The sequence below is a fragment of the Haemaphysalis longicornis genome, unplaced genomic scaffold, assembly GCF_048455015.1.
Source record: "Haemaphysalis longicornis isolate Haplotype H1 unplaced genomic scaffold, Haemaphysalis longicornis Haplotype H1 scaffold_5, whole genome shotgun sequence".
Lineage (NCBI taxonomy): Eukaryota > Metazoa > Arthropoda > Arachnida > Ixodida > Ixodidae > Haemaphysalis > Haemaphysalis longicornis.
Genome location: NW_027526385.1, coordinates 101,395,726 through 101,417,761, shown reverse-complemented (window position 1 = coordinate 101,417,761; position 22,036 = coordinate 101,395,726). Strand labels below are relative to the sequence as shown.

Here is a 22,036-nt window from a genome sequence, read left to right as displayed (position 1 = left end):
ATTATATGTTAACAGGGAACTCTATGGTGCAAGGTATTCTGACACACATGGGTGCTCTTCAGAGAACCTGTTTTCGCCCCGCAATCAGCCCCTTGGCCAATCCATGAGGCGGGTGCGTGTAATCAGAGAGTTCAACTTGCAAACAGTAATGCCAACGAACTGTTACATCAAATTTGCTATTCCAAAAACTGCTTCCTACTCAGGCATCCCTTGCCCTTCTCCGTGAAGTTGGCTTTCCCTCATTAGGTACATAGTCGCGGTGCAGCATCCTTCACAGGGAGTTCTTGGATCGGACGGTGCAAAACGAGGGTGGCCAGCTAAGCCTACACTGGGTTATGAGATACACCAAATTGGAGGGCAGCACAGATTAAATTAGACCACCTCAGTTTTCCCCCCTGGTTTGCAGAGGAAGTTTCCTAATACTATACCCCGTCTCATACATACCGTGCAATGTAGTGGAAGCTACGAAAGTAGCCTGCAGCAAAAAATAAACAAACGGTATCACTCCGCCTCGCATGGTGGTTCAGTGAGCATACAATGCGCTTGCCGGGAAATAGAACACATCCAAAGGACCAAGGCTCGAAACACAGCCAGGGATCTTTTCTCGGAACGAATTTTTTTCATAAACAGTAATAAAGGTAAGAAAATACAATAAGCACAGACAAATAATTGCTGTCTACAGGACTGAAGGGAAAGGCAGGAGTGTTGAAACCGTTTCCGTCGTCTGCTCTAAATTCAGATGCGCTCATCTCACAGCATTCTGTCTGGACACGTGGTGCCATCTCTGAATTCCTCTTGTAACAAATACTGAGCAAAATACCATAAAATATCAAAGCCGTTCCACTCAGTGTGAAAGCTGTTGGAAGTGCAGAGCAGTGATTTGCCATAATGGGCTGCAGCGCCGTTATCCGCTCACTGCTGCCACCCAATGCATTTCAAATTTCCCGCCTTCACAGAGCACGTGCACCCCCTGCCTGAAACTGTGCTGGCGGGAGTCTGTTCTTTTTGCGCTTGCTTTAATTTCGTTTCCTCGAGCTGTTTCTCGTCATTTCGAACGCGCCATTCTTTTCATGTGCGGCACTGGAGCCTTTCTGCAGCATTTCGAACGCGCCATTTTTTTTTCTTGCGCTGCCGCTTTTTTCGCTTAGTATCATGAAAGCCAATGCAACAAGCGCTACTAACTAAATAAACGCGGGGGCTGCCGGTTATATACACAGATTTTGCCTGAAATGTACCTGAAGTTTTTTTTGCGCTAAATAGCGGGGAGATGTATGACAAGCGCCAGCGGTTCACGAGGTTCGAACGATTATGAGTATTTAAACCGCGTGGTTTTTCGAAACCAGAGCGTGACTCCCTGACGCCGGTACAGAAGGCTCTACTTGGGTCCGTTATCTCGCTGTACCGCCTGATTCCGGCAGTCGCATTGACCGTTAGCGAGCTAAGACGACAAGGCAGGCCCCTAAAGTGCTATGCACTTAAGGGGGGACGCGGCTTTCAACTTAGGAAAAATGACCAAAACATCGTTTTTTTGAAACCCGCATATTCGGCTTCTATGTTTCCTATTCTATGCGTCTGCAAAGTTTTTAGGCTGAAAAGCGTCGCAAAGTGGCATAAAAAATACTTTTGTCAGGCGCGGTGACAAACTATCAGCGCAAAAGGGCGAAAAAACGGCAATTTTCGGAGCGCTCTATCTCCGCAACGGTGCCACCGGGCGCGGCCATTTTGATATGGTTAGATCGGCCGAGCGATCGTCTTTACGGTTCCGCTCGTCTCTTTTATCTTCGTTCATTCACAAACGCACAAACGGCAGAAAAGAAACGACGCACAAACGAAGCTAGAAATAGATGCTGAAGCGCTATTGGTCCTCCGTCGGGGCGCAGAACAACGACCCTCCTGATTGGATGTCACGGGCGCAACGCAAGATGGCGGCCGCCTGAGCTGCGTAGCGAGCGGTTTGAGTTCATTTTCGCCGCTTCGCTCGGCCGAGTTTCTGTTCAATCTATGGTATTCAACACGGACGTTATCGCGGTGGGAATGCCGGAGATAACGAGCCAGATTACGGGAAGTTGTGTGGCTCGAAAGGCGGAGGTCATCAAACGCTTCGTGGTGCGCGTGACTCTACCTTCGCCAGACCCCGGAGGGTGACGCGGTGTACGCGCTTGCGATAGCGGTTCGTGAAGTGAACTTTTAGTCGGGTTTGCGATGTTTACACGCTTAGTTATTGCTGTGTTTTGACTGTGGGCTCGCTAGCCTTGAGAAAGAAACGGTCGACGCGTCAAACGCTGCAGCGCGCACGGCATAGCCGACGCGCATTGGAGCAGCACATGACTGGGCAACCGGTTACGATTGAACGCCAGTAGTTGTAATTAATGCCTGCGATGTTAGATATAATCTTAAAAGCGACCTGACCAGCCATATAAGGTATAATCAAAGTTCGATATGTCGCGGTAAGCGTGCGCTGCGATGCGCGCGAGCCATATCGCCTTTCTTGCGCAACGTTTCCCGTGCACTTGTAATTTTCATACAAACAGGTTTGAGTTACCGTATTTACACGATTGTAAGTCGACTCGAATGTAAGTCGACCCCCCAAAATTGCACCTCTAAAAAAAAAAAAAAAATGCGAGGGCCGCCTCCGCAATTTGCTGCCGGCAGCAAATCGTGCAGGCGCCGCCAGCAGCACATTGCACTGGCGCCGCCGGCAGCAGATTGCGGAGGCCACGCACAAAGAGAAGCTCTTCCGTCAGCCCACACCGCGGCTCTACCATCAATGATCGATGCTCCCACAAGAGCCGTGCGCTCGCAGTATGCGCGGTAGATGTTAAGAAAGAAAAGCTTTTATATAAGCACCCGGAATAACCATTCGCTGTGGGTTGAGCGAGAAGAACACATTCGCTGCGAGATGACAACCATCGAAGCAACCGGCAGCGGCCACTGCCGCGTGATACCAAAACAAACAACATGGCGGGTGACGGAAGCGGCCGCGCGCGATTTACTTTTGAGCGACTAACCTCTCACTAACGTGTTCGGAAGTGTGCTGAACAATGTGATATGATATGGGCTACGTTAGTGCCATGCATTGAATCAAGGGATTCGCTAATACTCATTTTGTTTATTAGAGTTGAATAAAACACTTCTTGACGCGTTTTTGCACGCGATTCGTGCGCGTCGGCGTTGCGCGGGTGACTTTTTCACGCCCGCGGCGACGATTCCGCACGCGCGGCACCTTCTACTGCTTTTAAATTCTACCAGTTCTACCGCGGTAAAACGCGCGCCGAGCGTGGCAGCGGGAGGAGCCTGACGACGCGCGCTCTTCATGGTGGAAGTTTGATAGCGCTCGGGACAGCCGCCGGATATGTTTAGGCTTACCACGGTGACGGATATTTGATTGGCGCTTTCCCTAGTGGTGCGGATAATGCTTTATAGTGTCGTTTTCGACCACATTATCAGCTCCTTTCCTGCACAAACGTCTTCGTTTGTGCCTTCAGTGATATCTTAGAGAGCGGTTAGAAGCGGTCGCTGGAGCTACGCGCACCTCTTCGCGAATGGTGCCGCCATGTTGCCGCCACCGATCACGTAGCATGCGGCAGCGTCAGTGCGGCGCATTTTTACGAGCAGAAGACGCCCCATGCGGTTCATAGTTTAGGCCATAATTATGGGAACGAGGGTGCAAAGCTGTCCCCACCTCGTCACACCCCCGATTTCTCGTTTCTCTTGCCGTTACTAGCGGTAGACGGTTCGACTTCGATTCTAAGTCGACCCCCCAACATTGGATTGTCAAATTTGAAAAAAGGGGTCGACCTACAATCGTGTAAATACAGTAGTAATATAGGAATAAAAATATGTTCGCTGCATTAAAAATGTACGTTACTGTCGCAGCATTTAACAGTGATTTTTTAGTGAAATTGATACCATTGCTTAGGGCATACTGGCTTTGCTGCGAGAAATATTGGATGCCTTGAATGTCAAAAGTAGTAAAAAAATATGCTCTTGCATTGAAGTTGGGAGTTATGCAGAATACTCTACGAAGCTTCAAAGTAGCTCATTTTCATCCTTGTGGTATGCAAACTTTTGGCAATGAACACCTGCACGTATGAGTACTAAGTTGCTGTGCCAGGCAAGATGGTAAAACATAAAAAAAGCCAAAAATGTTCAAATTTAAGTAAAAAAAATGCTTAACTTGTTGCCATGGTGAAAACACTGCAAAAGGAGGCTGTTCAGTGCGATACAGCCAACCAGCTAACCTACTTTGCATTGAAAGCCCATTGAAACCCATCTCCCCCTTCGTTTGGTCTGCAAAGTGGGGTGTGTACTCTTCACAGAGGAGCTGAAAATGATGTTTTCTGGAAAGAGAAAGGCTGTAAAAGGCACTCCAATTTCAAGGCAAGGCATTCCAGAAGCCCCATGTTCAAAAGGACATGAAAGGCTGCAACCGTGACGACTTTTGATAAGTGAAACCCATGTTGCAACTTCGGAAGCCGTTTTCTCAAAACAGTTTTTTTTGCCACCTGTGTTGCTTGTACCAGGGATTTCTTTGTGACCGCTGGGTCTATTTTGATTCCGTTTCTTGCATTACATTCCTTGATGAACAGTTCAGGTCGTGACAGTCTTGGTTTTCCAGATTTGTTTTTTGTGATTTTTTTGTTCAAATAATTGTTCACAGTCAACATACCTATTGCACATTAACCTCTAAAAAAATGAAAACTAAAAAACATTGTGTTGTAAAAAAAAAATTCTAAAACTGTCACGACCTCGCCCATTCATTTGGGAATGCAAAGCACTTCGAACAAGTTTTCTATCATGTTTTATAAGCCGCTCAAGCTCGGTACAAGCGGAACAGAAAGAAAATTTAATACATAAAAAGTTATCAAAATATTAGTTTGAAATTTTTATGGTGTTATCACGGAAGCATTCCCAGTTGCTGTGCCAATTTTCATCAAAATCCACAAAGAAATAAAAAAGTTGATTTTGAAAGCCACGTCCCCCCTTAATATTGCAGCAGTAAAGGTACGTAGACTTAGTCTGTTCAAATACAACTAGCAAAATCCTAATTATAATAATACAGTCCACAGTATCTGCAGTTTCATTGCTTTGAGTAGCCTTGCACCCTGCTTTTCTTGTCACAGGAAGAACCCTGTTACTCTCTCCAGCCTTGGCAGCATTACACGCTACGCTATGTATGAAACGGAGTATAGTAAAGTGTCTCTTGCACAGAGAAATATCGCCACAAAAGTATATTCGACCATTCAATTGTTCAAGCACTCTTTCACTCTTGCCTGGCAACTGAATCAAGGGACGGACACGCACATAGACAGGCAGACCAAATGTTTTTCATTTAGGTAGTGCAAAAAAAAATTGGCTGTGTATCTGTTCCATTCGTTGCAAATGTTGGCAAAAGACCATAGTCGCTGTCGACATTTGCAAGTAAATCCTGCCTTCGCTTTCCCGCTCACCTCTCATGCCGTTCCCCTCCCATCTTGTTCCTCCCAGGATAACACGCGAGTTGTCTGCTCAAGTCAATTTAAATTTACTGCGTCCCACTGCTCCTGGCCGGATGCCTCAATGCCAGCGCTGTCATACGGCAGAGACGCGCGAGTCGAGGCGCCCTACTTTTACGTTTATAGAACCACATTGCCCCACTCCACGTGCGTTCCAAGCAGAACATGGAATCTATCTAGTGGAACCTTTCGTAACTGTTTCTGTTTGATTTCATGAAATGCCGCCCGAAGCTATAGTGGCATGGGCAACAGCAGGCAACGGAGTGAAGTTTTTTTTCTGCAGTGGATGTAGTATTTCATTTCGCAAAGATCAAGTATCTATTAATATTTTTTATAAAGAAACACTGTAAATATCACTCGCATATTATTTTCTGCCATATATTTCTATAATGCCTTGTTCTTGTTCAACAATGTTGACAAGCATGAACATTGACACGGGACTTAGACGCTTAGATTTGGCTGCGAGCATATAAGACAACTGCGCACATTTTGTTTACTTTGGTCGGGTGGCTGAATCGAGCCACAGACAGACAGACAGACAGAGAGACAGACCGAAATTTCTGGGTTTAAGTAGCCCACGAAAGACTATCGTCTTTAAAAATTGTCATCTTTCAAAACCTGAGGGGTCGAAGAAGTGGAAAGGGGTGAAATGCACGAAGCAGACGTATTCATTACGTGTGTACATAAAATCACGTCGTCTCCAGTTCGAAGCTTGAACCCACAATGCAACACACCTTTGAAGACACCGCCTCCGTGACCCCCCGTGTACACCCAGGCCGTGTTATTGCACCCCAGGGCCCAGGTGACACCAGCTGGGCACGACTCGATCTTCCGGAAGTGGCCACCACCCAGGTGGCGCCAGTATCTGCACATGGGTATACACAGAGACAACAATTACAAAAATCAATACTTTAGAAACCACAAACAGGGAACACCTAGGCAACATTTTAATGCAGAAGTTCGGCCTCCTCCTCCTACAGCTTTCATCATGGTAATTCGATGACAGGAAGACTGTGGTTTTCTTGCTGTATTAAAGCGACTTAACCATCAAGTGCAGTGCATATTGACAGGCTAGACATAATAACTCAATAAAGTAAGCCAACTTAGGTCTATCAATACCGATTAGAGATATGTATAAACTCATTTAGATGCGGACTAAGTTGGTTCTTGCCTTTTTTTGCATAGCTTTAACAAACACTTAAAAGAGGTTGGCACCTGGACTAAATCATGGCTTGCACTAAAAACCACACTGGTCCACTTTGCGTTTGCACTTCCCCTTTTCATACTAGATACACGCAAACAAGCTCCAAATGCTGAAAAAGAAACCTACTTATAACACAGCAATTCATGCATTTTCACGAATAAAACAAAACACACTGCTGAAGAATGGAGTCCCCTCTCCGAAATCTGAGAGTTCATTCAATACCTATACAGTGCAGACCACTTATAACGTATCCGCTTATAGTGCGGGAACAGATCTTACGCGGGTCTTTGTATGACCACCGGTACACAATAACACAAAATCTCTCTACACATACTGTGACATCCTCCATGATGCCCCCCTCAAGTCCCCTTTCCCTCGCCAAAAAAACGGAAGCACATCCGTACATGTCCGTCATGGCCGAACAGTCAATAGACATGTCGGAAGCGTCGTGGTCGTGGACAAACACGTGACCCCGTTCCGTGATCGCCCACGCCGCCCCTGGCTGCACCGTGTGGTCTCTCAGGCCGCGCATGGCAAACGTGGACAGGTTCAGGGTCGCTATCTGTGTCGAGGGGGAGAGAGGAAAAGGGTCGTAGTTTGAACTTCCCCTACAATTTTAATCTATTTTGACATTTCATACGTAAGACAGAGGAGAAAAAACAGAAGTAGGAGGAGGGAACTGAATGTGAACAACACTTATGCTCTAAATCCCACATGAAACCTCGCAAAAATAGCTTTTTTTAATGCGTAAGCATTCTACGGCTACATCCCATGAAAAATGACGCGTCCGTCCATAACATAACTCCGTAGGGAGACATGGGACCTTACGGAGGTTTTCATGATAAAACCTTGTGAATACACATGACTAATGAGATTTATGATAAGGCTTTGTTTGTATAGTGACTACTTTTAAGCGTTCAAATGAGCCATGGAGACAAAATAAAAGTTTGTTTTATTCGAAAGATTTCGTGTTTTGTAGTGCACCCAGAGCTCGCCCGGAAGCAAACGACACTTTATAAGAAATTAGGTTAAAATTTTTATTCTCCCGCCAAATCGCGTTTCCATGACGCCTGCAACAAGATCACAAGAACAGGCCTCCAAGCTGCTGCGGAGCCTTGTTTACAGTTAGTTAGCATAGATGGCGCCACCATACCGTGGTGGGCCGTTTTCTGCCTTTGCTTTGTTTTTGACCGTATCCGTACCTCGCTTGTTTTTGTTAAGGTGGAAAATAACCGTCTTGTGAAACATGGTGTTTGCTTGACAAATATTGTCATGTAAGACACTGTCGCTACGTTACATTAAAAGTGGTGTCAGTAGGATTTTAACGAGGCAATCTTTCAAATGAACCAAACTTGGGTTTTGTCTGCATGGCCCATTTAAGAACAATTAGGTCAACCAAAGTTACTCAAAGGCAACTAATGATTAAAAAGTCTATGTGTAATTTAATTACTACAATGACTGAGAGAGGCCCTTCGCAGCCAGGAGAGATAAGACAAGGCTTCCCGCACCCAGTCTTCGAGTTCGTTGTCCGTGCCAAACGCCAGCTTGATGTAGGAGCGCTTTGCATTGAGCGTCTCCGTAAAGATGCCCAGCAGACGATGCTCCCGGTTCGAAACGTCGCACGCAGACGTCACCTCTGCCAAGTTAAACACCATCTGAGGAACGAATAGAGGGGAAAAAAGGTTGTAGAAAAGCTTGTAGAAAACTCAAAATCTCCACCACCACTCCCGAGCTTAGCACACTAGCATGCGTGCCTTTTAAAAGCATAAGGGAGGCCGCTCAATTTTTGTCAGCTCCCTCTGGTTGTGTGACTAGCCACACAGCGTAACAGAGCACTCTATCACCGATTAAAAGTTTAATTATGCACTGCAAATGGCATAAATGCACACAAAACCTGTTCGCTTAGTTTTAGTATTCAGAATCGGCATAGAAGTGCGCAGAAGTCAAGGCTATGGTGAAAAGTGCAGGGCTTTGGAACTGTATCAATATGAAAAAAAAAGAACAGCCCCTGTTTATACCTACCCAACCCAGTTGCCTAGCTTTTTAAAGCGAAGCTGTCTACGCCTCACTGATAGCGTGGGTCGTCCGCACCAAAACGCACTGCAGGAAAGCCAACTTTACACAATGGGTTTCGCAACACGACGACGACGATAACTTAAAAGGCACATCAAACACCCCAAAAAACAAAACCATTCCTGTGGTCGGAATCAAACCTGGGTCCCTCGCATTATACTAAGCCGACAGTCTATCTGATTGTGGCATTTCAACATAGTCCAAGCAGCTTCGCGCTTTAACCAGCTCTCTCTTATTGAGAGAAAGGCTTTCATTTTGTGCGTGTGTGTGTGTGAGCAACGCCGCCTGTATAAACATTGCCTAACGCATCACCCACTTTCCAACGGGAGTGGTAGGGACGCTTAGTTCAGGCACTTATCTGCTATGTGGCGCGCGCCGGCGGACTTACGTCACTGCTCGCGAGGCGCGAACACTGCACCCACTTCTACAGCGTGTGTCTGAGCTTGCCCCGAAGGCGTCGGAGCGCTGCCTAGGGAACGCTAGACAAACTGTCAGCTATTTTGCATAGTTTCCGAGAAGCGGCGCTGGCTGGCAGACATGAAAGCACGTAGGAAGGCTACGGAGCGGGAAAGGGTAGGAGAGAGCAGCAGGAGAGTGGCTGTTTGGCCATTTTTCGCTCACGCGTTAGGCAAGGATTATACCGGCGGCGTTGGTGTGAGCAATGGATGGCCCACATTGGCAAAAATGCGCACTCTCAATCTGTAAACACAGAGCGACAGAGAAACAGAGAAAGAGAGAGAGTGCTTGCAGAGAGAGATGGCATCAGGCCGAGCCGGCAGCAATGGCCCTGCTACTCCTGGCCGACTGACACACCCGTCATTCAATGCCCCAGTGTAAAGTGGAGTGTGAAGCGAGTGAAGGGCCGGGGAGGCCGCACAAGAGGAATGGAATGGGAATACGGAAGGAGCAACATGTGGCCAGTGCCGCTGCTGAAGCAGGGAAGACGTGACGGGTCAGAACGCAAAGAGCAATTGGCACGGCAGGCGCAGGGAGTACGAGAAAGCGCTACTTGAAAACGACAACGAAGGAAGAAACACAACACGAACCACTACTATTAACTGAATTTTATTGTGAAAAACGAACATACATATACAGTGTAGACCGCTTATAACGTATGTCGCGGGAGCCGCAAAAATCCGCACTATAAGCGGTACCGCACTATAAACAAAACACGCGCGAATTCAACCACATCGCCACCTATCTCTCAAGTCAACCTATATTTATCATCACTCAAACGCACAGCACTTAAAAACGAAGGCACGGTCTATATTTCGTATTTCGTATTTCGTAGGGCAGAAGCGGTCTCACAAACGGCGAGCGCGGCTTTAACTTCCGTTGTGTTTGTTTTGAAAGGCCATGGCTGCGTTTTTAGCGTCTATGAACAGATGCCGCAAGACGTGATAAGAACGCCAGCGGGATTTTTTTTTTTTTTTTTTTACCCCACCTTGTGTTTACGATGCCGAAGGCGGCTGCTTATCAGCGCAACGTACTGGTGGTGGAAATTTTCGGCTTCGCGCGGCTCAAATGTTCGGAAAGGGAAAGAGCGGTGGCTTATCTGCAACAACGTTCTAAAGCGTGAACCGCGTGGTAGATTTGGTATCGCGAAAACGTGCAGTGCACGCCAGCGCGGATACAACTGGCGTAGTGTGGGCGGCGCGGTAAGAGGCGGCAACATGGCGTCGGCACTGGCCGTGAAGCGGTGCAGGCAGTTCCAGTAAGTTCCAGCGACCGCTTCTAACCGCTCGCTGAAATGCCGCACGGGGCGCAAGCGAAGATGCTCATGCAAGAAAAGAGCTAATAATGTGGGCGAAAAGTGGAATATAAACTGCCATCCACGCTGCTTGTGAAAGCGCCCATCAAAAAATACCGCGGTGGTAAGCCTAAACATCTCTGGCGCGGCTAGCCGGCTCGGAGCGCTTCGAATCTCCCGCCATTAGGTACGCGTCTCCCCATTGGTGCAAGTCATCAGGCTCCTCCCACTGCCACGCGAAGAAGCCACCGCGAGCGCGGAATCGTCGATACGAGCGCGAAAAAAAAAAAAAAAAAAAAAAAAAAAAACTCACGCGCAACGCCGATGTGCACGATTCGTGCGCGAAAACGGGCCATGCGGTTCACGATTAATAAAATCAACTTGCCGCGCGCGGATGGGGAGGCTGTCGCTATCTTCCGAGGTGCATCAAGCAAGGTCAGTTATGGTTATCAGGTACGCACGAACTAAAGGGTGCCTATTTTTTTTTCTTTGGGTGTCTACGTTAGAGGAGGGCAAGGGGTGCACGCTGCGTCAGATGGCCGATTTCATCCTTTCTTTTTTCTTTTGCTACCCTAAAACGATGCCTCAGCTGCGCCGGTCGATCAACAGACCCGCCGAAAAACCGCACTATAAACGGTACTGTGCTTCGGCCAACCGCATCTTAAGCGGTATGCTTATGCATTGAGTTCTATGGGAGGCAAACCGGTGGTCGCAAAAACCCGCGTTATATCCGGTCCCGCACTATAAGCGGTTACGTTATAAATGGTCTACACTGTATACTAAGAATCTGCGTCACCACCAACACATTGACAGCAACAATACATTTCAACCATTCATACATACATGACTGAGTATAACATCGACAGCAGATGGCGGCAAATAATCACAAGGCACGTGGAATACAAACCAAGATTAAACACAATCAAACCCTTTCCAAAAATGCAAACTCGACATCATGTAACTGCACAGATGGCTGGCTGACACAACTAGTGCCTCCCTTCCTAATTTGAAAAGCTTCTGTGATCTCCCTTGTGGATTGCTTTGCATGTTTATCCATGATGCAGATTCTTGACGCAGATTCTCGTTCGTTTTTTCCTAGTATATATGTACGTTTGTTTTTCACAATAAAATTCAGTTGATAGTAGCGCTTCGTGTTGCGTTTCTTCCTTCGTCGTCGTTTTCAAGTAACGCCTTTACAATCATGAATCTGTACCAACAAGCCCAACTGGCAGTCCTTCTAAGTACGAGAAACGGTGCTGCATTGCGGGCTTCCAAAACAGGAGCGAGGCATCAGGCCGAGCCTTATGTTCATGCACTCCTCAAAAGCCACCAACGATTGTGCTGTTCTTTGATGGTGCGCTCTTGGGTTCCATTTTTACCACAGGATGCGATGAGTGTACGGCTTCAAAGAAGAATGTCCTCGCACATATTTATGTCCAAGCGTAGCTCCAGCTCAACTTTCTTCTGCTACATGTATACCCTGCTGGCACTATGGCTGCAGCCAAGAAGTGCACCAGATGCCAACGCACTTCAGTGCTGCACACGCCTCTCCTATGTCCCAATCATGCTGCTAGTGTGTGCATACAGCCTTAAGCAGGAGCCTTTCATGAAAGGTGTCCCATTCCACGTTCTCACAAACTCCTTCCAAACAGGAACTGCCCTGATTGCCTTGCCCCGTTTCTACTAACATCTCCCCACAGGGCTTTCCAAACCCTCGTACTATACATATGGGAACACTCCAAAGGGCTATATCCAGGGCCCCTGGACCAAGGGTACCGTATAATGCGGAATATAGGTCGAGATTTTTTACAGAAAAATTTGCCAAAAAGTCACCCCTCGACCTATATTGCAGTCATTTGGCAGTTGTCATCTGGCGACCGGCAGCCCATCGAGCCCATCCAAACCCCAAAGGCACCATCGCCACCACCATCAATCGGACGCGACGCCATCTTTGTTTTGTTGCTTCTCTCACTGTCGGCGAATGTGTGCGTGCTATTTTATTCTTGCTCAAAATGAGTTTAGGTACTTGGTGCCAGTTCACAGCAGCATTTAAAAGAAAAAATCGGGGTTTTCCAAGGCCAATGACGTGTCCGCCTTGCGCCAGTTCGGTATCACCAAAAGAAGTGTTGCTAGCAGCATTAGCTGAAGGGGCAGCTCTCGGTATGCAACGCTCGGAAGGCCTCGTTTCATGGGCGCTGCTCTGTGCGCCTGTGCTGCTATACAAAGGGGCAAATTTTGTCCGCTAGCGTCATGCGATGTCTCTACGAATGGATACCCCAAGATGTTTGCTGACTGCCTGCACAGACTGGCTGTCGCTCCGGTCTGCACACGAGTGTCCCATGCTTTGCGCTCGCTTCACGATGACATGGACTTGCGAGTGTTTAATAAGTGCTGCATAAGCAATTCTCTGGCCTGCATCGAGGATGACCTGCTGTGTGGGCGACAGCGAGCCAGAAGCAGTCGTCCAACAATACTTCAGACAGTTTTAAATGAGTAATCTGAGACAAAACAAGTTATAGTCTCAATAAAACAATGGTTGGTACCTATTTTTTTTTTTTTTTTTTTTGCATTTTTCGGCTACAAGGTAAGGGGGTCGACCTATATTCCGCCTCGACCTATATTCCGCATTATACGGTAATTTCCCCCACTTAAAATCACCTTTGCGTCTACGCCAACACAAGGTTGATTTAGAGTTTTTTTCAACGAAGTTGTTGGTGACTTGAAAGCTCCGCCCAGCAATCTCTGAAAAAAGGGTGCAATTTTTGTTCCACAATACAGTTTCCAAAGCACCACCACCTGCGAGGCACTGGTGGATGCACAGTCTTCCTGTCACGACTCTTTATTCACGCAGAAATTTGGAATTGTTTTCTAACTATTACAACTGTTCCACGTTTCCCTCCCCACTCTTTCCTTTCGTTGCTTTTGTATAGAAATGTTCTGCTTTGCGCTTTTCCTTTTCTTCCTTCTTTCTTCGATGTTGTATTGAAAGGATGTGTGTGATGACTGTATTATTTTGCCCCTCCTGCTTTGGCCTCTGGCCAGCAGTATTTGTTAATTAATTAATTAATCAATTAATTAATTACAAATAAACAGATAAACAAATAAACAAAAATAAACAAACAAACAAACAAATAAATAAATGAATAAATAAATAAATAAATACATATTACCTTTCTGTTGGAGCTTGCGTGGTGGTAGAGCAGCCTGAGAATAGCCGACTCGCAGCCGTCCCCTTCCGAGCCAAACTGCTCCAACTCAAGCCGACAGTGCACCCACTGGCACGGGTGCGAGTCACGCCACAGTTTCGCAGCTGAACACTTCACCCATGTACACTGCGCATAAAGTGAAGGTTGGAACTGCTATTTTTATCTTTATATAACTGGGGAAAAAGAAAAAATGTTTGTCAACAAGGACAGACATGACATGACAGACATGAAGCCCCCCACCTTCTCTTTTTTTTTCAAAGTTTTTGCGTTGTGTTTTACTTGATGTTATTATTCCTCGTATAAATTCTGTGGACATTGTGATGATGATGTGGTTATTATGTTCTTTTTTTGCACTACATACTTGACTTGTTGACGTATGTATCATAACATATGACTAGCTATTGTATATCTTTCGTTCGTTATTTTGTTATAATTTCTACTACAAGCCCCCCTTAGTAACCAATGCCCTGCTGGGCCTGTAAGGTATTTTAAATAAATAAATAAAGATAAATAAAAATCACTATCACCCCTATCATCGTCAGTGCAAAACCTGCTATCATTACAACGACCACCACCTCAATCATCTGCCAAATGCACTCTGCAAAACAGAGCTTTCTCCTACATGATTCCACCTACTGTATTTATTCAAATATAAGCCGAGGTTTTTTTTCCCAAATCCGCAGTCTCAAAGTCACACCCTGCCTTATATTCGAAGCTCAGTACGTATATGGTGATTTTTTTGACTCTCCAAACTGCAACCCTGCCTTATAATCGTGACCGTCTTATAATCAAATAAATTCGGTACTCTAATCTTGCAACAGCTGGATCTATTTGTGGTTCTTCAAGGAACAGATACAACAAAAAAAATTCTCTCCATCTTCCCGCGAGGGGAACCCTGGGGTGATGCAAGGCATCTCACGGGGTTCAATTCGCTGGAGCTGTTTACGGTTGCGTCAGCCAACGCGGTAGCAAGCATGTTAGTGTCCATTTCAACTCATCGGAGCAGCAGGTGGAGCAGCAGTCGGAGCAGTAGCAGCGAGAGCGACTGACGGAGCGACTGAGGAGCGCGCCGCAGATACCGCGGTTATATAGCCGCTCCGCGAAAGAGAGTGCTGAGAGAGAGACGCGCATGCGCACTAACGCACATCTGGCATGGCGAGGAGAACGAGAGAGTGCAGCATACGCGCGCTAACGGCGCGCTAACGCACAGCTGGCATGGCGAGGAGAACGCGCTAACGCAGCAGGCAGGCGAGGGGAAAGGAGGAGGGTTGCGGATGCATGCACGCCGGATGGAAGGACAGGCCGATTGTAAAAGATGACTTGCATCTAAAAAATATGAAATTTATGGACTTCACTGTAAGTTTTAACTAGACATAGGCTATGACGCATGCCATAGTGAAGGACAGCGGTTTTATTTACACCACCAGGAAATCTGCTAAGCTATCGACATATGGGTGTTTTTGTTTTTCACCTCTATAAGGAAAATGGCCACAGAAGTTGGCTCAAACCCACGTTATCGTCCTCAGCAGCACAACACGCATGCAACACAAATGCACATGATATCTTCAGGAGCCCATGCCTCACCCTTTCGATGGCAGCATCGTAGTTGAAGCCGTCCGTTTCTTTTTTCCGCCGGTCTTCAAGCCGGCCCAACACCAGTCTCCGCCACGACGCCTTCTCCACATGCCCCATGGCGCCACCAGCTGTCGAACCTGCAACAACACGAAACAGACTCCCTCAATCGTGGGACGTGTGAGAAACAGTCCCTTCTTGACCACGATACAAGAAGCGTACCTTAGGCTCACTCTTAAACACCCACAAATTGAAAGTTGCTAGATACAATCACTTATGCAGGTTTTCCACCCAGTCTCTTCTTTTTGCATAGCTTGTTACTGACAACTCTATCTATATTACCGGTCAGTACAAACAAAGCTTGTGAAGAAGTCAACCCTAACCTGGCTTCAGTACCGCTGAACCTTCAGTCACGCACAGGTAATGCTGACTGCGTTATCGTCAGTTAAGAGTAACCTGACCCACATTCGTCACCGCGCTTTTCAGTTCTCTGGTTCATTCATCCACTCTTCAATTTGACTCGGTGGACAATGAAGTGCAATCCCAAGCTAATCGTTTGCATACCTAAGTACCAAAGTGACCAGCCACCTCATACGAAGGAGTTACCTCCCTTGCCGAAACAAAGAGCAGAGCTACAGAGGAAGATCAGGCCTCTCGGAGAAGTGCACGGGAATGTGGCAGCAACAAGGGGCGAAGATTTCTCTTTTTTAAAGCGAAAGATTTCTTAGTGGGGTTTTTGGCATTCTGTCAAAAACTAATGCATTTCCTCGTGGAGTGGTTGGTCGACTGGAAAACTCAAATAAGATCTCTGGACAAACAATGTGTGCGTGAAACCGAGCTCCCCATGCCCCGGGGAGCCCAGTTACTTGAAAATAAGGTTACTCGAAAATAAGATACGTGAAAATAAGATAAGACAACACGCACATCGATCATGAAGAAGGAATACAACAGTATGCCTTTGTCTCATAAACCTCGTTTTGGTATGCATTTAGATCATTCGTAGATGTGTTTACTTAGTGAGCGAAAAATTGTTGCACGAGTTCGTTGTTTGTTTGTGTTTGCATTTTGGGTCTTTGAAGGTTTGACAATCGATTGGAAGCACTTTTGGCGTCACTTGTGAGACCAGCGCTGCTATCTCGCAAGCGGCGGCGCCAAGAGGGGTGTTTGGAAGGAAAACTGCTCCCCTCCTCCCCTCACTTCCTCATAAGCGGCGCAGTCGACTTGTTTTCTGAGGGGTGGAAGGGATGCGAGGCGCATCGCGGCTTGCAGCACATGCCACCGGCGGCAGCTCGCATTTTTGGCACATGTTGGAACCGGATTCAATCGTTATATCCGATATCACAGCACTGGAGCACTGAACGTTATACTGGAGATCGTTATACCGGTTATATTGTTAAGAACAGTATCATTATAAGTGGACTCGACTGTACTTTTAAGAAAACAAATTTTGCACCCTTGAACAGGTGTTTGGTTTCCACGTCCCCACATGCAGTCACGACATCATCACATTCCTTGCTTCTTAACCAACTTAAATTGTTCAGCCACCAGGCACTGTGGGAGCGCAAGAAACTGGCACTCATTCATTACAGACGTTGAGACACTTGAGTATGACATCCAACTCCATGAATCAACACAATGCATTAAAACAAGTTCACGCATCAACGAACAATGCCTCACACACACTGCTCTCCCCACTTCAACGAAAAGGCCAGAAACGAGACAAGCCAAGACCAAGCCATTGGCTCGTTAGCTCATCGGCACTGCTTGGGTTGGCTTTGTTTTGGGGGAGAGGGGGAGAGGCAAGGTGAGGGGTGCCCTCACCTCTGGGGCTAAACCAGTTCGGCAGGGTGGCCGGGAAATCAATAGTGCACGCCGTGCCGCTAACCCACATCCACATGACTGCGTTGCTAGCGGGACTTTGCGCAACAGTGCTGGGCCAGTCGTCGGGGAACGCTGAATCCCTGCACGAAATAACGAGCAATGATCAGCAAGTTCATTACTCGTGTCAGTGCTGTCATCATTGTTTACCATCAATAGCCCTTCCAAGCAGCACGTATACCTTTTTCAAGTGAATCTCATCTTCTTGTCGCCCCCTAGCTCGTTTTCTCAATTTCCCCTGCTTGCCTCACTGGATGACTTGTTCAAGGTACAGTGTAGACCACTTGTAACTAGGGGTGTGCGAATATCAATTTTTTAATTTCGAAGCGAATTCGAATAATAAAAACAAAGTTCGAATCGAATCGAATATTTTTCGAATATTTTTCGAATACGAATACTACTTATATTGTTTTTTGTAAAATGAAAGTTTTCACCATCTAGAGACACAAAAACTGCAACTTTATTGCACAACAGATCACACAAAGTAAAATTAGGAATTACACAATACCATTGCACTCAACAGGTTAAGGTCTGCACTCACTTAAATGTTAACATAGAGAAAGGTTAACTGCTCGACATGTTCGGGGAGCAGTGACAATTGGTCGTCACGACTTTACCAGATACCGAAAACAGCCGCTCACTTGAGACACTAGTAGCTGGCATGCCCGAGCCCGTGCACATTGCCGCGCGCTGATACAGTAAAATCTTGATGATACTAATCTCGCGGGACTGCGAAAAATATTCGTATCATCCGAAATTCGTATGAACCAACGCAGACCAAAAAATTTAGCGCTGAAAAAAGTTTTCGTTTATTTTTTTTCTTACTTTCGCGTGAAGAAATTCGTGATTTTTTTCTGCTTTTTTTAACCCCCGTGTCGCAAAGCAGTCCTTTCTGGAGCACGTAAAGTTTCGCGCTCGTCTCCTCACTCGCTGTGCCCAAGCTCGCTACACGCCGCAACAGCCAAGCGTGAACCGCATGGTGCGTTTTTGCACGCGATGCGCTCGCCTCGGCTCTGCGAGCGCTGTATTTTCACGCCCGCATCGATGATTTCGCGCCCGCGGTAGCGCTACCTCGGTCAGAAAATGACGCACGACGCGCGCGGCAGAATGGAGGAGCCTGACTACTTGCGATGAGATCGAGACAGCCGGCTTGGCTCCGCCGGAGATGGTTAGGCTTAGCACCCCGGCAAATATTTTATGGGCGCTTTCACTAGCGGCGCGGATGATGTTATATAGTACCGTTTTCGCATGCATTATCAGCTCCTTTACCGCACAAGCAACTTCGTGTCTCCCTTGAGCCGCATTTTAAAGAGCGGTTAGAAGCGGTCGCTCGAGCGACCGCGCCACTTCGCGGCTGGAGCCGACGCCATGTTGACGCCGCCGGCCGCGCAGCGTGGGGGTGGTTTGTTTCGCGGCGGTGTCAGCGCGCTTTGGGCGTGCGCAGAGCGTTTTCGCGAGCAGAAAACAACAGCCCGGCCGTTTCTGGAGAAAGAGTGACAAACAGGGGAGCGGGAGCCGTCACTTGCTCGCAGTCAGGTGCCTCGCCGGCTCGTTCGTATCTTCCGCCGGGCCGCGCAGGTCCGTTCGTAACAGCCGAAATTTTTCCCATTGCAAACAATGCAATTTCGCCGGGACTTTTCGGAAATTCGTATCATCGAGAGTCCACTGTAACACCGATACAGTCTCCGAAAGCACATACCGTTCGCTGTGCATATGCTTCGCGACTTTGCTGCTGAGACACGCTCTGAATTTTTTTTTAGTTTTGGGTGGTTCGAATATTTCGAACAATATAAGTGTCGTTCGAATCGAATCGAATACCAAAAAATTCGAATCGAATATTCGAAGTTTCGAATATTCGCACACCCCTACTTGTAACGTATGTCGCTGGAGCCAAGAAAATCCACACTATAAGCAGTGCCTCACTCTAAACAAAACATGCACAAATCCAACCACACTGCAAGCTATCTTTTAATCATTCTTTGTTTACCACCACTAACATGAAGGCTTCTTAAAAACAGAGGTGCAGTCTCCATTTCGTCTGTCTTTTTCTCCTATCAACCACTGCTGAAAGGTCTTACAAGCTGTTGTGCGGTCTTGCAAACTGCAAGCATGGCTTTGACTTCCTTTGTGTTTGTGTTTTGAGGGAGCACGGCTGGGTTTCTTACAGCGTCTATGAAGGGATGCCACAGGACAACGTGATAAGAACGCAAGCGGATTTTTTTTTTTTTTCACCCCACCTTGCATTCAGCACCGGTTAATCAGCAGAGCCGCCAAAAGACCGCACTATAAATGGCAATGTGCTTCGGGAAAACACGTTTTAAGCGGTATGCTTATCCATTGAGTTCTATGGGAAGCAAACTGTAGGTCACAAAAACCCGCGTTATATCTGGTCCCGCACTACAGGTGGTTACGTTATAAATGATCTACACTGCACCACATTTATTTCCCTCACTTTCAACTGGAACGTCTTTAAAATGGGCCTGTACTTCAATACACATTGCACACTCACTATCTGACAGGGTTACACGTAAAGTTGTTCCTTCTGTAACAGTTAAGGCACACTACAAGATTGAACTTCTCTTTCTGCAGATCCTTAGAGCTGCGAGGTCAAGTCCTGAAACCAAGGCGCAAAATGTAATTTAAAAGCAAACCCAACATTTTTGAAGGAATTAAAATTTGAAATCTTAATTAAAGGGGTTGTGCCACCAAATTTTAAGTCTGTAAAAAGCCTGCTGTAGGCTTTCTCTGTATGCAAGGACCCTCAACACGAAGTGCTGGGTACAGCAAGCGCTTAATATGTTTATTTTAATTCGCTTCTAAAAAGTACCTAAAAGCTCTTCTGGAGATCGGGACCCATCACTAGCACCCCTAACCATGACGTCAGTGAATTGCCAGCATAGCAAAGTTTGTGACGTCATACCACATTAGCTACTCGAGCGACATCAACGTGAACTCCAGTTACCACAGTTTCTTTGGTCGCTTGGTTGTATCAGACACACTAGGCCAACACGACAGTGACGACGACGCGACGGCGACGCCGGTGAGTCGCCAAACCATCGGCCAACTGCCCAATTGCCAGACCGCGTTGTTACACTACGCCGACGGCGACCAAAACATGTCGGCCAATGGAAAGTCGCCATAGTGTGACTGACTCGCCGACCGAAGACGCCAACAAAACCGGTCACCTGACCGGTTGCCCGACGCGTCGTCGGGAATCGACCGAGAAACGAAAACTGCGCCTCGACAACATTCGTGCCACAATGAATGCGGCTCTATTTTGTTAGTTTCTGGAGTGTAATAAACTCAGTAAGGTCCATGAAGCCCATACAACTCAACAGTGCTAATGCGATCCGTATTTTGCCGTTCAACGCTTCGGCCGTGCTCTTCGGCGACGCCGCTACCCCGGAGCTGCAAACTGCATATGCGTGTGCGATGGGCTCGCCTGTAGAAAATATGAGGTTAGTTTCGTGCAGAAGAAGATTTACGTAGGGTAATTTGGGTAATAAGAGATCAATATCGGCCAAGGTTTTTAACGTAAAACGTATAACCAAAGTACGGCAAGCACTATCCCTACAGTGCAAAATCGCAGTCGCAGCCGGGCGCACTTATTTTCGCGAGCGCTTTCGCGAAGGAGCAGAGTTGATGGCGATAAGCTATTGCGGGGGCTTCGCGGAACCTTGCTGCGCAAGTGCTATTTTAGAAATTTCAGTTTACCAGCCAGGAATTCTGTAAACTAGCTAGTAAACACCGACGTACAACTCGAAGGATGGGCCTCCATCTAGTACACCGGCTATTTCGCGGCGGGACATCATTTGTGCGGTGGCGCAGTGGTCTCACGCGTCGCGCCCACTCAATCAACGTTGCGGGTTCAATTTGCGGCGGGGACAGCTTTTTTTTTTTTCTTTTTTTTTTTAAGGGGCGTGGTTTGCATATCCAATTGCATTTCCATGGTTCGCATATCCATGGTTTTCATTTGTCTGCATCCGAGGATGCAGACAAATCGGAGCTGTCGCGGCTTGACATGAAGAGCCGGCGTGTTTACCGTATAATGCGGAATATAGGTCGAGATTTTTTACAGAAAGATTAGCCAAAAAGTCACCCCTCGACCTATATTGCAGTCACTGGCAGTTGTCATCTGGCGACCGGGCAGCCCATCGAGCCCGTCCAAACTCCAAAGACACCATCGCCACCACCATCAATCGGACGCGATGCCATCTTTGTTTTGTTGCTTCTCTCACTGTCGGCGAATGTGTGCGTGCTATTTTCTTCTTGCTCAAAATGAGTTTAGGCACTTGGTGCCGGTTCACAGCAGCATTTAAAAGAAAAGTTGGGGGTTTTCCAAGGCCAATGACGTGTCCGCCTTGCGCCAGTTCGGTGTCACCAAAAGAAGTGTTGCTAGCGGCGTTAGCTGAAGGGGCAGCTCTCGGTATGCAACGCGGAAGACCTCGCTTCACGGGCACTGCTCTGTGCACCTGTGCTGCTGTACAAAGGGGCAAATTGTGTCCGCTAGCGTCGTGCGATGCCTCTACGAATGGATACCCCAAGATGTTTGCTGACCACCTGCACAGACTGGCTGTCGCTCCAGTCTGCACACGAGTGTCCCATGCTTTGCGCTCGCTTCACGATGACATGGACTTTCGAGTGTTTAAGAAGTGCTGCATAAGCAATTCTCTGGCCTGCACCGAGGACGACCTGCTGTGTGGGCGACAGCGAGCCAGAAGCAGTCGTCCGTCGATACTTCAGACAGTTTTAAATGAGTAATCTGAGACGAAACAAGTTATAGTCTCAATAAAACAATGGTTGGTACCTAATTATTTTTTTTATTTTTCGGCTACATGGTAAGAGGGTAAACCTACAT

At 47.1% G+C, this 22,036-nt stretch overlaps 1 protein-coding gene across 2 annotated transcripts in view; it reads right to left on the bottom strand.

Moving 5' to 3' along the window:
* Positions 1-22,036, bottom strand: part of Pex23 (tectonin beta-propeller repeat-containing peroxin 23) — a 106,187-nt gene that overhangs the window by 59,074 nt on the left and 25,077 nt on the right. For both annotated transcript variants that reach the window (XM_077671035.1, XM_077671034.1), the window contains 6 exons: positions 17,122-17,261; positions 15,313-15,440; positions 13,693-13,854; positions 8,208-8,354; positions 7,104-7,261; positions 6,230-6,360 (listed from right to left, as the gene is read on the bottom strand). In XM_077671035.1, coding sequence (XP_077527161.1) covers positions 6,230-6,360; positions 7,104-7,261; positions 8,208-8,354; positions 13,693-13,854; positions 15,313-15,440; positions 17,122-17,261 — 866 coding nt within the window. The remainder of the gene's footprint in view (positions 1-6,229; positions 6,361-7,103; positions 7,262-8,207; positions 8,355-13,692; positions 13,855-15,312; positions 15,441-17,121; positions 17,262-22,036) is intronic.